At 39.9% G+C, this 16,731-nt stretch overlaps 1 protein-coding gene across 1 annotated transcript in view; it reads left to right on the top strand.

Annotated features, from left to right (window-relative positions):
• Positions 1 to 16,731, top strand: part of LOC104950847 (WD repeat-containing protein 11-like) — a 67,299-nt gene that overhangs the window by 8,830 nt on the left and 41,738 nt on the right. The window contains exons 3-11 of the mRNA XM_010777422.1: positions 1,880 to 2,033; positions 2,273 to 2,446; positions 2,679 to 2,880; positions 7,947 to 8,112; positions 10,833 to 10,935; positions 11,566 to 11,764; positions 12,173 to 12,183; positions 13,553 to 13,600; positions 15,529 to 15,705. Coding sequence (XP_010775724.1) covers positions 1,880 to 2,033; positions 2,273 to 2,446; positions 2,679 to 2,880; positions 7,947 to 8,112; positions 10,833 to 10,935; positions 11,566 to 11,764; positions 12,173 to 12,183; positions 13,553 to 13,600; positions 15,529 to 15,705 — 1,234 coding nt within the window. The remainder of the gene's footprint in view (positions 1 to 1,879; positions 2,034 to 2,272; positions 2,447 to 2,678; positions 2,881 to 7,946; positions 8,113 to 10,832; positions 10,936 to 11,565; positions 11,765 to 12,172; positions 12,184 to 13,552; positions 13,601 to 15,528; positions 15,706 to 16,731) is intronic.

Raw genomic sequence — 16,731 nt, 5'->3', positions numbered from 1 at the left:
TTACAACATCCTCCGAGGGCCGTATGATTGAACTCAACCTCTGCTTAAAAGCTAAAATCACAGCCAATTCATTTGGCCTTTCTTTCATGCTGTGCAAAGAAAAGCAACCTCTTAATCCAGATATCGTGCCATGACTCGCGCATGCATGCATGCATGCATGTGCACAGTGTGGCATGACCACCAAAACAGAAAGATATGGACACAAGATGTGTGCAAATGTATTTAGTATCCATGTGAACATGATTTAAGTGGGGGGGACCTAACCTCCTCTAGGGGGTCCGGGGGCATGCTCCCCCGGGAAGATTTTTTTTAAATATTGAAGTTAAAAGCATCAATATGGTGCACTTTGAGAGCAACATGAGGAGATCTATGGGTACATCTCTCAACACCCATTTGAAACAGAACTGTAAACAGATTTTCTTTTTCTTTATGGATATTTTACAAGTCACTCCCATTTTAAACTGTATCCTTGTTTTACTGTCATATAGTATTTCATACCTGTTTTTCATTTATTCTCTTATTTTTTTATACCTATAATGATCATATAAACGTCTGCCTCGGAAATAATTGTTTACATTAATCGTGACCAAACCGTTTGAGACCCACTGAGATAACTAATCTCAGTGTGTAATTTAAACACTGAGCTGAGGTTATCTGAGCCTCTCAGTCTGACAGGCGAGAGTTCTCCCTCCACCTTGTTGTTGAAAAAGCTTCTTATATCCGTTAGCGTAGCTAGCTAGCACCAGATGCTAACAACAACAATCTCCGGTACCGGTGCGCGCTCTCTCTCTCTCGCGCACGCACACAAAATGGCTCGTTCCACACACACACAGAGCCAAGCTTGAATGAAACACAGAGACCCAGACTTACTTGTACTGTACTGTAGCATATTATTTTCAAATCAATCATTTTTCAAATTATGAATTTCACACGTAAAAATAAAAAAGACATACATTTATTGGGGGCGCTTAGGGGGTGCTATGGCTATCCTAGGGGGACCTGCAGCCCCCCTGACACCGCCTATTGACCTTCCATCCTCAACATGTACATTGCACACCTGTGTCCTACAGCGCCCTCATAGGTTTCTAAGGTTTCTAAGTGTAACTTCTGCCGGTCATGCCAACGTCATAACCATTTTCTTTAAACTTTTTTTTATTTTGTCATAACAATTTTTCCTCCTGGTCTCACGCTCCCCCCCCTGTCCTGCCTCTGACCCCCCACTTTGAGGAACACTGCCATAGCGACTGGCAAAAATGATTTTGAAAATTGTGTTAATAAATAACAATAACTGTACTTAAGATCAAATATGAAGTCCTTGTACTTCACTTTATGCTGTTTATACTTTAACTCTAATATCATTTGGATGCACATTTTGTACTTTTTTAATCGAATACTTTTTAGTTACTTGTTACTTTTTCACCTTTCAGGCAGCAAAGTGCTTAACAGAGCAAGATTCAGAAAAACAACAAAACATGAACAATGATACCATTAAAATTAACCAAAATTAAAAGCCATTCAAGGATTAAAAAATCCAAGGGAGATTGCTGTCTTAAGATATATTATTACATGTAAAGCTAACCAACTGAATACAAAGTATTTCAAATAAACCCAACCCTTACCAAATGTAATGTTGAAGTTATGAAAACAATAATAAATCATCAATAACTATAATCCAATAATGTAATATATACGATTCTGAAATGGGCTATACTGCATAACGAGTCCTTTTCGCTTGTTACGTTAAATACATTTTCATCCTTATACTTTTGTACTTTCTTGAGTAGGAATTTGAATGCAGGACCTTTCCTTGCAGCTGTGTATTTTTACACAGTAGTATTGCTACTTTAACTTACTGTGCGTTACCTCTGGTGTTTTGTAGGTGAAATGGTCCAGGGAGAACTACTACCACAACCAGAGCTCTCCCTACTGTCTGCGGCTGGCCTCAGGAGACGCCTCGGGGAAGATCATAGTGTGGGATGTGGTCAGCGGCACCGCCCATTGTGAGATCCAGGAGCACTCCAAACCTATCCAGGGTAAGATACCTTCCACAACCCCCCCCTCTTCCTCTCATGTAAGCTTGGATTGATTTCTTGTCCTTCAGTTCTGTACAGGAAGGATATCACCCCCAGGGGCCCTGCCAAGGAGAAACTTGGAACTGTTGTTGACTATTTGTTTTCATTAAGAAGCTCTTACCATCATTCTCTGCCCTTTCTGTTCTGGCACTTACTTTACTCTTTATTCTCCCCTCTGTTTCTTGCTCTTTCTCTGCCAGACTTGGAGTGGTTATGGAATCAGGATGCGTCTCGTGATCTACTGTTGGCCATCCACCCTCCCAACTACATCGTGCTGTGGAACGGAGACACGGGCACCAAGCTGTGGAAGAAGAGCTACGCTGAGAACATCCTCTCCTTCTCATTTGACCCCTTTGACCCCTCCAATATGGCATGTAAGTTATCAACAAATGTGTCGAAAAAAATATGACTCAGCCTTTGTTTATACACTGTTTACATGTTTTATTTTTTTGTAATTGGAGGTGGAATTAGATTTAAGATATATTAAGATTACAAATATGAGAGAGACTTTGCTGCCTTCCTTTTTAAATTGAAATAAATATATTTTACCATTTGTCTTTACTGACAGTTGTAACTTTTAAACGTTTCTTTTCTGTCTTTTGGCAGTGCTGACCAGTGAAGGAATAGTCTTTATCACAGACTTCTCCCACTCCAAACCCCCGGGCAGCGCTGGTAAAAAGGTCTACATCGCCAGCCCCCATGCAAGCCCCGCCCACACCAAGCCTGCCTCTGCCATCTCCCTTGCCCCCACAGGCGCCAAGAAGGCCCTCAACAAGGTCAAAGTGCTCATCACCAATGAAAAACCCACGTAAGTCGGATTTTTTTTATAAATGTATTGCTAATTTAAAACTTTTCCCATATGTCAGTAAATCCACCAGCAACCTTCTCTGCATTTTAAGTAAGGTCCCTAAGAGTTTTACTAGAACAACCTCGAATCAAGGACTTTGCTCTGGGTCAACTCACTTGAGTTTTATACAAGCAGTTCCAAGAATGTTATCAAACAATGTCTTGGTCTAAGGATATCTAAAGTGTTTGTATTTGTTGTACACCCTTGACCTGTAGTGAATCTGCATGTAGGTATAATATTATGTCCTCTGCTGCAGGTAAAAATGAAGACAAAAAGTTTAATTTCATGATATATGAGTTTGTTGTTAATACAAATGTGTAATACAATGTAAACAAGCCTATCTATGTAGCACAATACACCATTGAATGAGCTCTCGGCAGGTTGTGAATGCCAATTATACACTCCTTTTGTGTCTCTGTAACATGTGCTGCTCTTCACCTTTTTTATCAATAACTTGAGGAGGACATATTCTGCTCATTTTCAGGTTCATATTTGTATTTTGTGTCTACTGTGACATATCTCCATGCTTTAATGTTCAAAAAGCTCTTTATTTTCCTCCTACTGCCTGTGCTGCAGCACCTCTTTTCACCCTCTGTCTGAAACCAGAGCCCAGTCTGCTCTGATTGATTAGCTTGCCGGCTCTATTGTGATTGGCCAACTGCCTAGAGATTTCCCGCCCCTAAGCAAATCACATACATTGTGTTGGAGCACTGGTGTTACAAAGTGATGTCACTATGTGGTTAAATCTACTTGCCTCTTTGGGAGAAATTACATATGGGAGAAATGATGTTTGGTAGAATACACACAACAACAAAAAAAACAACTATTGATCACACCTGAGAGATCTGAAGTCGAAAATTATGTTTCTGTCAAAAGGATGAAATAACAGGTTTCGCTATTGGAGAATAATAATGGATTTTGGATTATGTTTTCATTTTGTGCCTTAGGTTGTTTATTTGTTCTACCCAAGCAAGATTTGAGATTGATCAATGTGACAAAGTTAAAAATTGAATTTTCATTCTCAGGGTTAAAGAAGTTAAAATCAATGAATGTATTGTGTTGTGACTTCACCTGTATTCAATACTTTAATTTACAAAAACAAGTACCTCTTTTTTCTCCATTAAGTATTAAACTGAACACTGACATTTTAATTGTGTTAGAATACATAACTTTACAAAAAGTTTGGGTGGATCAGGGACCAAAGGCCTGTTTGATGTGCTGCCTGCTTCTTGCCTGAGTGGCTGTGGCTGTCACACAGGCTTATTTATAGCCGCCTCTCTGTTCACCTACTCAACCAGCTCTAATAACAACCACTCCATTAATCTTACTTTTCTTTATTCTCTCTCACTCTACTCGGCCGCCGTGTCCATTTCACTCTTTGTGTCTTCTGTTGGTGTGTGACACGTTCTTCCCTCACCTATAACGCAGTGTGTAATTGCTCTGGAAAATGCTGTATTCCATCATTACGCCTCTGTCCGCGTTGCGGTATCTCTCCTCTCTGGTGCTGTCTGTCTGTGGTTGATATATTGGTGGATTTAAACAGGACTGATATCAATGTAAGGGTACCACTTTACAATAAGACTACCCTTATAAAGGGTTTATAATTGGGTTATGAATTAGGTTGTAAACACTTTATTAATCATTAAGAACCATTTGTAAACCAGTTCTAACATAGTTTTCACACATCAACACAGGCTCACTATTTGGCAAGATGACTAAGCCTTATATTGGCTACTTAGCGAGAATCAACTCAGTGAGCAACAGATACCAAGGATGCTGGCTGATGAAGAAGATTAAGTAAGCTAAGTAGCCAATATAAGGCTTAGCAGTACAGATAAATGTGGGATCTCTATTTGGCAAGCAACCGGTCACAGTTGCCCTGTTTATCTCATGTCTTATAAAAGCTTATTAATGATTTATAAAGTGTTCACAACCTAATTGATAAATGAATTACAAACTACTCGTAAACCCTTTTATACGGGTAGTCTTATTGTAAAGTGGTACCAATGTATGGTATCAGAAACATGTTACATCATACACATTAGTGTCTCATCAGATATCTATTCATCAGTTTTTTAGCCAGCACAAATATGACAAACAATAACAAAGGCGACCAACCTTGTCAGTATTGTAATATCTCTACATCTAATGCTACTTATCCTTAAGATGTCAGACACTGAGCTACATTGCCAACAACCCATGAGGTTTATATGTCCCACTATTTTGGGAATGAGCAAACATTCGAAATCAGCTAGTTTGCTAGAAATACACCGAAGAGCAACTGATGATTTGGGAAAGAGCAACCATAGCAAACTCATGTTGTTTTAATAAAGAAGTCAGTGTGTCAAAAATCAGCTTTTCCATCAGTTCATGCTGCAGGCAGCGCGAGTAGTTTTCCACACAGCAGGGCACAATAAACTTGTTTACCTGTAGAAGCCTGTAGCCTCGGAACCTCCATTCACCGGCACACAGTGCCGTTCTCAGTGTGCTAATGAAGAAATTTAGAAAATAACATTGGACCTGTCTTGTGCATTTGATGAACATACACTAACCACAAACAAATAAAATAGATTGAGTTTCCTGTGACTGTTTCACAACAATCCACCTAGTGTTTCACCAATTTTAATGTAGCAGTAGGATGAGCCTTTATGAATTAGCAGTAACTTAATACAGCTCTGAAAGGGTGTAAAATTAGTGAACAGTATAGTGAGTAAGATACAATAACCTTGGTAACAAGACATTCCTGTGATCGAATACTGTATTCTGCCCTAACAATTCACCTGCTACATGTTAAATTCAGACCATAGCTGATATCTTGAGGGGCGTTCATTTGAATTTTCTCTGTCCAAAACTACCGCTATGATTATTTCATTATTTGCCCTTGCAATTTTAATGAAAGTGAAAAGTGATCTGTGTGTCTGCCCTGTCATTTGGATCCCCTCCAAATTGTAATGAGTTCTTTGTTGGCCTATGAGACATGCTTCCACTAAGTTCCATGAAAATGTAGCCAGAAGATTTATCGTAATCTTGCTGCCAGACTAACCGGGCCAAAAACATAACCTCCCATTTGGCGGACATGTGATACATCACTGGGTCAAACCCTGAAATGAACCAAACTATTTCATAGCAAGCCTCTGCCATTTCCAGCTGCTGTTGGTCTTCTCTTAGCCAAAATGGGGGGGTCTCTATCATAAAACATAGTTATGCACACATTTGTTGCTCATTTTAGAATCAAGGCCAAATTGTTAATTTATGCACCACTGCCTGCCAGTATGAAGTTTTGTGAGTTTATTCTGTGGACATCAGAAGCTCAATCTGACTACATTATGTATAAGCATTTGATTTGAAGGCGCCCCTCCAAGACAATGGTAGGGGAAACACTGCTATGTTTGATCCCCAGACTGCTGCAACCTTCATGGGTTATTCACAGCAAAGAGGAGAGTGTGATGTTTTGGTAATACAGTTGAATTTTTTGCGATGGCTTGGTTAACGAAACTTTCTCTTCTCTTTTTCTGCTTTTCGTCTTTCTCTCTGAAGCTGTGTCTTTTTATTTTATTCCATCTAATACACAGAAGCCTCTTTTACTCTTTCTTTCTGATGTTTTCTGCCTTTGGTCGCTTCAGTCACAATCTCTGCCTCGCCTGACTTCAGTAACAGTGTGATTTAGCTCAGCAACTCCTAAAGGTTACCCAATTGAGTCCATTTTATCTGTTGTGCCTTCCCCCGGATGATAATGATCTCCATTGTGTTATAAAGTTTGTCTCTTTTATTTCATCTCATGGTGACCTAAAGGAATGAAGCTGTAGGAATGAGTAACGACCATGGCCTGCTCATAAATTCTGCCAAACCTGCCCTCTGTTCCCTTTTGATTGAATTTAAGTATTTGTGACGCCTTTGTTGTAGAGTGGAGAGATCAGACCTTGCTGCCGCCATGGATATAGCATTTGTAATGACTTAAACACAGATGAAAGGACTTACAGGAAACATACATTTTTGAAACACGTTAAATAATTCAATGGCTTTTTTTGTGATGCTGCAAAAAAATTCATCAGTTTTTTAAATTTGGTATAATGCTGTATCATTATATCATATTCACTTTTAAGTTCTCCCTCATTTGCCTGTAACTCACAAAGGCCACAAAAGCAATAACTAATTAATCCATCTTTCTGTATGGGAAGACATAAATAAATATCAATTTGATGTCAGGAAAGAGACATTTTTTTTTATTAAAGAGGTCCTCCTGTGTGTTATATATGTTTTTGTGCGGTCGAATGTTCAGCAAAGGCTGAAATATCAAAGTTCAGATGACAAAGTCCAAGTTCCCTCCAGAGGGAGTTTTTGCAGTTCACCCTGCGTGAAACACCTCGATTTTAGTCCTTTGTTTACTTCTGTAACTTAGTGACATCACTATGTAACGCTTGCTCTTCTATTGGCTAGCTCTCCAACACATTGTATACGATACGCTAAGGTGCGGGCATTGCTAAGCAGATGACCAATAACAACAGAGCCGGCCAGCTGACCAATCAGAGCAGACTGGGCTCTGGTTTCGGACAGAGTGTGAAAAGAGGTGCTGCAGCTCAGGCAGTATTGGAAAAATAAAGACCTTTTTGAACATTAAAGCATGGAGACATGGCACACTGGAGGAACAAAATACAATTATGGAACCTTAAAATGAGCATAATATGTCCTCTTTAAAGCTTGTTTTAAATCCATCATCACATTGGTGTGTTTGCATATAAGTGTGCTGTTGCAGTAGAGGCTTATTATATATTTTTGGCGATGTGTCTGCCGAATAAGACAAACTTTATTTTCCTACTTATTAATAAAAAAAGTTTGGTCTCTTCAAACATGTCTTGTTTGCTGTGCCTAAAACAAGAATGGCCAACGCGTAGGAAATACATTAATACATCATTAACCCCTTTTTTTCGAGAACATTTTTCCCAGTTCAGATTACCTGACACTGAAATTAATTTGATTTTTCTACTTTGTGTGCATCCCCCGGTCCTCTTCTTCCTGTGGCGCTGCAGTGCCGAGGCGGTGACGTTGAACGACTGTCTGCAGCTGTCCTACCTGCCGTCCAAGAGGAACCACATGCTGCTGCTCTACCCCAGAGAGATCCTCATCCTGGACCTGGAGCTCAGCCAGACCGTGGGGGTGGTGGCCATCGAGCGCTCCGGGGTGCCCTTCGTTCAGGTGAGGCACGCCGTACAGTACATGAACAGCAAAAATTATATAATCGTATCTCTGTATAGCTTGAAAGAATCAAAGTTTGTGGAAATCGCAAACTTGAAGAGAGTTAACCTAGTTTTTGGTGGAGAGCAGGTGACTCGTTTTGCAATTGCATTCATTTTGTATTCACAGCATTCTGTCTTAGGGAAAGACATTCCTTCTTTGCATTTCAAGGCTCACGCAGAGACATGTTTCCCAATTTTTGCTCTGATGTCTTAGTTAGTCTGGGCGAGATAAATGAAAGCACGGCTGCGCTGTCTCGCTCCAACACGCTTCCTACATCACCTTCTTTCCACATAATATGATCCAGTTTCTACCTTCATTACTTTACTTGAAGGGCTCTTTTTTCATCAATGATTCTCCCAGGGAGCCAATTCCACCTGCTGTATATAATAAAGTTCTCTACTTTTCTTCCTCCTTCTCAGTGCTCACCTCATTAAGGTCTGATGACTGAACAGCAATGCCAGGCAGTGCTTAGCGTCAGCACAGAAATCTCACTGTCCTTACATATTGTCTGACCTTATGTTCCTTTCTACGGCCACCTTCAGCAGCACCGGTGACCTTTAGTTGACTTTCCCATTTGTTTAAAGTCTGGATTTCTAATTGGAAATTGATGAATGCTGTGAGGGTTGTGAGGGTATTAGATAAAGGATTTGTCACGGCTGCAGAGCCAGTAATGGAACAGAAACTGTCTCTTAATGTCACTCTGTTCCCACTCCCTACTCTCTGTCCCTCTGTGAGTGAATAACCCTCGTAATTGTTGTGTATCTCGTGTTTTTCATTGTGGTAGTTCTACTCTATTTTAGCCATAATATGCCATTTGAAATATATAACATAGCTATGCAAAAGCAATGCCCAGATTACTCTTCCTCCATTTATCACAACAGCCAGTTGACATTTTCTGTGAGCGTGAAATTGTAAACTTTATCGCGCTCCCATAAATCATACTTATATGGGACTGTCAGCGATCTCGTTTTTAATAAATGTCCATGGTTAAAGAGTACAAAGATGGAGAACAAGCCTTTTGTAGTTGAGGAGTAAGTCCTGAAGTCAAAGAGCCAGGAGTCCAGGGGTATTACTCAGCCGCCCAGGCGCTGTCCGGCCAACGCCTCCCTCCTCTAAGTGTTATAAAGTGCTTGTCTCTCGGACAATTTGCATGACTGATGACACCGCTGCAGCAAAGGTCCAGACCTGTGTAGACGCTCCAAGGAAAGACAGGGAAATATAGACACATCTATACTGCACGCTGTCAGATCTGGCACATATCCCATTTATTAGGTGTACCTTCAGTTGCTGTACATGTAATGCAATCCATGGGGGGGATCTGGGTTTAAAATGATTAGAACAACAAAGGTGAGGCTCATAATTGTAAAAAAAGGTTGATTGACAATTCCATATAAGTACTTAAACTGGCCATAATTAATTTTTCGATCGATGGATTCTGCTCAGTGGCGTAACAAGGTTGTGATTGGCCCCGGTGCAAATATTGTTTTGGGCCCCCCCATCGCCCCACACCTAAGCGCACGCTGATACGCTCACACACGCACGGACATACACTCTCTCTTGTCCTTTCTCTTTTGAGCGCCGCTCTTGTGCTTTGGTTTGCTGTACATTATAAATGCAAGCTATTACATTTGTTATAATGCTGCCGAACTTGCTGCTGCTAGCTACACAGTACAGTTTGATTAAACGGTTCGCTCGTCACGCAAGGTATCACATGACATGAAAGGCAGCAAGGCCATTGGACAGACAAATTACAAATGCATAGGTTACTTGGTTACTTTGAAGACTGCGTGAACCGGTCAATGCCATTGGGGCCCCCAAAAAAATAACATTATTATTAATATAAAAGTTATTAGGTTCCAGCTAATTGGTCTTTTTGTTAGAATCAGGAGCACAGACAACGTCAGGGTTGAAGGACCCTAATAGAAGTGTAGCAGTTATGATTCTGCAAAATATTATTTGAGCATTTTAGTAATATACTGGACATCAAGGGCACACTTTTTTTGTATTTAATTTGAGTATTTTATATGAATATAGTTAGTAAAATTCTGGACTTTTTTGGAAAAGTCCCAAACATTTTTTAAATAGCTCTCATAGCTCACAACTTGCTCCTTTTTCCGATAGCTTATATGCATTCAACCCTATGAATATAAGTCAATGCTGCATGGTACTTTTACACTGGACAAGTAGGACACACCCCTTTTTAAGTTTTTCCTATTTTATGAGAATAATGTTATACATTTTATGCAGTTTATTTTTGTTCTTGTGACTCCGAATCAATGCAGTATTGTATTACAGCACTGAACAAGTATTACTGTCCTTTATTTTCATTTTGTATGAATACATTTATAAAAATTAAGAACGAAGCCTACAAAAAAAGCCTCAACTTGTTTCCCTTAGGCATCAGAAAAGTGTAGACATTTTTATTCACCAAAAATTAATTCATCATAAAAAAAAGATTAGTAATTTAATCCATCTGTGAAGAGCAAAGAATACAAGTAAACATATTGTTTTTCATATCTTGTTACATTTGGGTTGGTTCTAAATAAAGAAAATGAAATATACACACACACACAATGATGCAGTGCTACAAGCAAACTAAATAACCACCTGTTCAATACCAATTATTCAAAAGACATGTTGGCATTTGATTCTGAACACACATTGCTCCCTGGGTCCAGGTGATTCCCTGCGCTCAGCGGGACGCCCTCTACTGTCTCCACGAGAACGGCTGTATCACCCTCCGAGTGTGTCGCTCCACTACAACCCAAGAGGAAGCAACAGGTAATAAAACCTCTTCATGGTACATGCTAACTGGGTTGTACTCTCTCCCCCCGTCCTCACTCCTGTGTTATCCCCGTCATCATCTCTTCAGACACACTGCAGTCAGAGTCTGGAGCCTCGCTTTATGCTCCAGTGAGCATTTAGCCTCTTACCCTCATTTATCTTTAGCTTAGTGTTATAGGCCAGTGGGAGTCCTCTGTTGCTGAGTCTCCCTCCTTTCCTCCCCCCACTTGCTATCTCTTCTATATTACTCCATTTATTTTCTTTCCTGCCATTTCCTTTTGTGAGCCATTTATTTCTCGTCTTATTTTCTTATCTCCTTAAATCCCTCCTCATATCTCCCGTTTCTTCTTTCTCACACTTACTTAAAACATTTCTTCACAGGTGTCTCAATCAGACTTTCTCACGCTGCTATCTACTTCCAATCTACCTTTTTATGTTTCCCTTTTTAAAATGACATCAACTCAATGTCTTTATCCACTTTTCCCCTTTTTAATTTTCTTTAATTTGTTTATCAATTTGTATCTCCCGCAATAATCCTTATTTTTCGATCCACCACCCTCCCATCCTGCCCTTTTGTTCTACTTCTCAATTTGTTAAACTTCCTCCATTTCTCCCCCTCTCCCTCAGACCCCGAGCAGAGTACCCACGAGCTGGTGTACGACCTGCGTTCTCAGTGCGATGCCATCCGCGTCACCAAGACAGTCCGGCCATATCGCATGGTCATCTGCCCTGTCAACGAGAACAGCGCTGCGCTAATGGTCAGCGACGGCAGAGCCATGCTGTGGGAGCTCAAAGCCCACACCGGCAGGGCTGTCACCAATCAAAGGTACACACACACAGATCATTTTTAACTTCAACTTCTTATAAAATATTTTTTCTAAAATGTTGCAACTGTCACGTAACCACATTTCCCCCCGGGGTAAATAGAGTTATTCTGGGTTTGATTCTGACGAAATCCCCAAAGCTACATAAACCGTTTTTAAAGGTTGGGACTCAAAAGCAGAGAGTGTTTTAATTTTTTTTTTTAAAGGACTTAAACAAAATAATATTCTGAACTACATTTAGTCTTTTTAGTGACTAGCGAACTAAGGAGGTGCACAGAGATGTGTGAGGCAAGGAGAGATTTATCTGCCATTGTGCTGTGGTTAAAAACACAATAATCTGCATCTCTAAATAAAATATGGTTGGCATGTCTTTGTTTTTTGACACTTTGTGATTCATTATTTTATTATAGTCTTGAATATGGTTCGGATGTTTCATTCAGGTGGGCTTTCTATTTAAGGACTATTGAAATGTTGGCAGCTGTCTCATACTACAATATACTGGAAATCTGGTGTTCTTTTTTAAAGAGGCCATATTGTGCTTTTTGGATTTTCCCCTTTCCTGTAGTCAGGCTTGACATTTCGTCATTTTAGGGGCAAGGCCATTTGGCCTTTGGTGTCAGGCACCAAGGCCACATGCCAGGGCACAAAGGCCATTGAGGCAAACATTTGGATTTGGAGCTTACAAATATATAACTTCACTTTCTGATAAGAAAAACACACTAATGACGTGAAAAACAAATCCATTTTTTAATATCAATAATTTCAAACATTATATCATCATAGGCCTATGCCTCCTTAGTATTACCGTATATACAATGAAATACACTACTTTAAATAATTAGTGTTTGGTATGTTTTCCATCTACTTCTCCCATTCACAAATCCAAAATCAAATAAAAAAAATCGAAAATTCTTATTAATATGTAACAAATATATTCCATTTCAGAGCAGAAGAAACTGTTCAAGGATCAAACTCTGCACATACATCATTCAGCAGTGCACAGTGAAGCTCAAACAATCAACTGTATGAGCAAGCAATACTTTGAAATGAAAAAGTCTGTGTGTGTGTGCATGTGTGTGTGTGCATGTGTGTGGTGTGCGTATATGTGTGTGCGTGTGTGTATGTGCATGTATGTGTGTGTATGTGCGTGCGTGTGTGTATGTGTGTATGTGTGTGTGTGTACGAGAGTCTCTTATTAAAATCGTATCAATATGTAACAAATATATTCAATTTCAGAGCAGAAGAAAGTCTTCAATGGTCAAACTCTGCACATACATCATTCAGCAGTGCACAGTGAAGCTCAAACATTCAACTGTATGAACAAGCAATACTTTGAAGTGTGTGTGTGTGTGTGTGTGTGTGTGTGTGTGTGTGTGTGTGTGTGTGTGTGTGTGTGTGGTGTGCGTGTGTTTGTGCGTGCGTGTGCGTGCGTGTTTGTGCGTGTGTGTGTGTGTGTATNACACACACACACACACACACACACACACACACACACACACACACACACACACCAGTTAGTGCCCGGAGGCATGGCTCTGTCTGACAGTTGCTGAGTAAAGCTGTTGTTAGGAGGGAATGTCACTGTATTGCATGTTGTTTAAATGTTGTCATAGCGAGCTTGTTGTTTAGACCTGGTGCTGATTGTCTGACACAACAAGAATGAGGCGGGTAATGGTGACCTGATTATGCTAAGGGAAAGAGCTGCCACCTGTAAAACCATAAATCATTCTATATTTTCTATTTCTGCACATGGCAATCTGTTGTATACTTGATTGTTTTTTTTATTGCAGTATCAGTTTATGCAGACCTGCCCTCATCTCATTACCTCTGCCAAGAAGGTAATGTTTTTATTCTGTGTGTTTGTCTGTTTGCTGATAAAAGGAGGTAGCATGGTCCAAAAAAGACCCTATTGCACTCATACCTTATTTTCTTACTGATGGAAAGTGGCCTGCGCTTTCAGAGTGTCCCTATAGTTTTATTATGTCTTTAAGCTGCATTGATCATTTAGAAAGACCAATGCAAAGAGGGTTGTTATGGAGCATGAAATGAAAGCTAAAATGGATTTTCCATCAGTACCAATTATGAGTTTGAGGCGTTTTGGATTTTAAGAGGTGCCCTATAGCTCTGCAGAAGCAGATGATTTGTAAGAACTTACATAATAAGTAGAATTTAAGAAGTGGAAGCGTATGGGTACTCTTGTGTGAAACATGGGTCTTGGCTTAATTGTCTCAAATCACCCCTACATCCTGATCCTTTATTAAAAATGTACCACTGCTCTTAATGAAAAAAACCACAATACAATTAGCTTTTTTATGTGAGCTTTTCAACTCCAGCCAAAGAACATCTTTGGAATAAAGCAAAGTTGAATGTTTTTTTTTTGTAGGAGGGCTAATGAGCTTTGTTACAAAAAGATGTCTAGGATTCTGAAATAAGAGTGCAAGAGAGATAACCACACATTTATCTCACAAATGAAACTGTGCCATTCGATGCAAGATGACACCTGTAGACAATTAGAACCCAGTGTTTGCGTCAGGTATATCCTCCACTGGAGTTTAAGCAGGAGCTACTTTACTTTACAAGCTGTTGGATACTGTAGCTGAAGTTGTTGCTGACAGTTTATTGGCTTCAGTTGGTGGTAGTTTGTGTCATAAAGAGTACATATTGTGCTCATTTTCAGGTTTATATTTGTATTTTGTGCCATTATGTCTCCATGTTTTAATGTTCAAAAAGCTTTTTATTTTTCTCATACTGCCTGTGCTGCAGCACCTCTTTTCGCCCTCTGTCTGAAACCAGAGCCCAATCTGCTCTGATTGGTTAGCTGGCCGGATCTGGTTTGATTGGTCAACCACCTGTTCCGGCAATTAGTCTATGACATACAATGTGTTGGAGTGCTAGCCAATGGAAGCACGACTGTTATGTAGTGATACCATTATGTTATGGAAGTAAACAAAGGAGTCCAATGGAGCATTTTAGGCAGGGGGGGAAACTCCCTCTGGAAAAAACTTTGGGCTTTAGACTTTGCAGACTATTTACATGCACAAAAAGGTATAACACACTACAAGAAGGGGAGAACCCCCAAAAGCATAATAGGGCCCCTTTAAGTTTAACTACATCGTTGTGTTTAATTTATCCAAGACATGTTTATTGTAACGCAGTTATGACAGTTTAAATGTGTCCAATTGTGCTTTGTATAATGGTGTAAAATCACGTGCTGCCTGCAGTTTTAATGAGATATCTCAATGGATGGTTGCTTCAGAGTAGAGATCCAAAAATCTTGTCCAAACCTTCCTCCCAAACATTTACAGGCTGAGACTATTCACAGATATTAAACAAAATACTGTAGAACACAATATGAAAGTTAAAGGGAATGATTCAAATCAAGTTGTTATGTAGCCATCAGATGTATCATTTAAATTGGATCAGCTCGACAAATTTTATATTGGTCACAGTTGTATCAACACATACACAATAATAACGGACTTGGATCGGGGCCAAACAGCCTTTTAGCACAGAAATGGAACTTCAATCCCATAAATTGCTTCTCTGTAATTTTGTCATTCCATTTCAGTTGTAATATTGCGGGTTGTATGCCCAGGGAAAATTGAAATAAATGACATTTAATCACATACTCGTAGCAATACTCAAGATAAACAGATTTGATAAAGCCTGACAAAGATCTCTGTTTTGTCACATTCTTGCTTTGTAGCAGTACTAAGCATGCGATATTCAATGTGTTTGATTAACAAATGTTGTGGTTTATCTCCAGGTCAGACCTTGATAGCTGGTGAAGCCCTTCCTCCATCATCCATCCAGCAGGAGGTCCAGTTGAAGTTCCTGCTGAGCGGCCTGCTATCCGGTCTGCCACTGCCACCATTTGCTCTCCGCATGTGTCCACCACTAACCACCAAAAACATCAATCACTACCAACCCCTGCTGGCTATAGGTAGGCAACAATGCATAATTGACACACATGCGCATAAGAAGTTATGTTCTGTGTAAAGGAGTTGGTTTTCATCCTACTCAAAGTGGAGTATTGTGAAATATAACTAAAAGTAAGGAGCTCAGCATTACCATTTCACCGCAGGGTTTCTCAAAGCCTGTACCAGGTCTACTTTAACATTTCAAAAGTTTCTGGAGGCCAGTTTTTTCCACTAGTGTGCAGTATGTTATTTTGTTACATCATGATTTTTAGCTGTTTCCGAGCACAACCAGTTGCATCAGTGTTGCAAATCCAATAAATGAACTGCTTTTTGTTCATAATGAATGAACCGTTCGTTCTGACGTCTGTTGACAACAAGTAGTTTAACTAAACATTACTAAATGTGTCATAAATGTGATGTGTTGCCCATTCAGATACAATTCTATTCCATCGAAAAAATACTGAACGTTCTATGCATATGAACTCTATCATCAGATGATAGAGTTCATATGCATAGAACGTTCAGTATTCAGATGATAGAGATAGAGGTATTTTGTTTGCTATTTACTCAAGGTTGGCCGCGTTAAAAACAGTTAGTTAAGCTAGCATGCACAGCTGTCAGCTGATTGGTTGCACATCGGATTGATGTAAAAGTTGAAATAATTCAAACTTTGAGCGCAGCACTCTATTTTGAGCGGTTCACGACACTGTGTGTAGTGTCTTGCCTAGTTGGGTTTCACTGCACTTCTGATCGGTCAGCTAGACAGCATGTGCGACAGTACATGACATTAAGGATTTTGTGTGGGCCATCTAAGCTAATTTACAGATGGCCCTGAGCCCAATAGAGATTGCCCTGAAAAATTTGCGCGGACGAAATGGCACGAAGGTTTTGGGGGGCCTCCCCCTAGAAAAGAAAAGATTTTTGCAGGTCTTACTGTAGATGCTGTCTGGTACATTCTCTAGACCAGGGGTAACCAACAGGTCGATCGCGATCGACTGGTCGATCTTCAAAGCCTTCACTGTCGATCCCTAGCATTTAAAAAAAAATAT

Source organism: Notothenia coriiceps, unplaced genomic scaffold, assembly GCF_000735185.1.
Source record: "Notothenia coriiceps isolate Sejong01 unplaced genomic scaffold, NC01 NC01_scaffold00018242, whole genome shotgun sequence".
Lineage (NCBI taxonomy): Eukaryota > Metazoa > Chordata > Actinopteri > Perciformes > Nototheniidae > Notothenia > Notothenia coriiceps.
The sequence above is the reverse complement of the archived record's forward strand: the minus strand, read 5'-3'. Positions and strand labels throughout refer to the sequence as shown.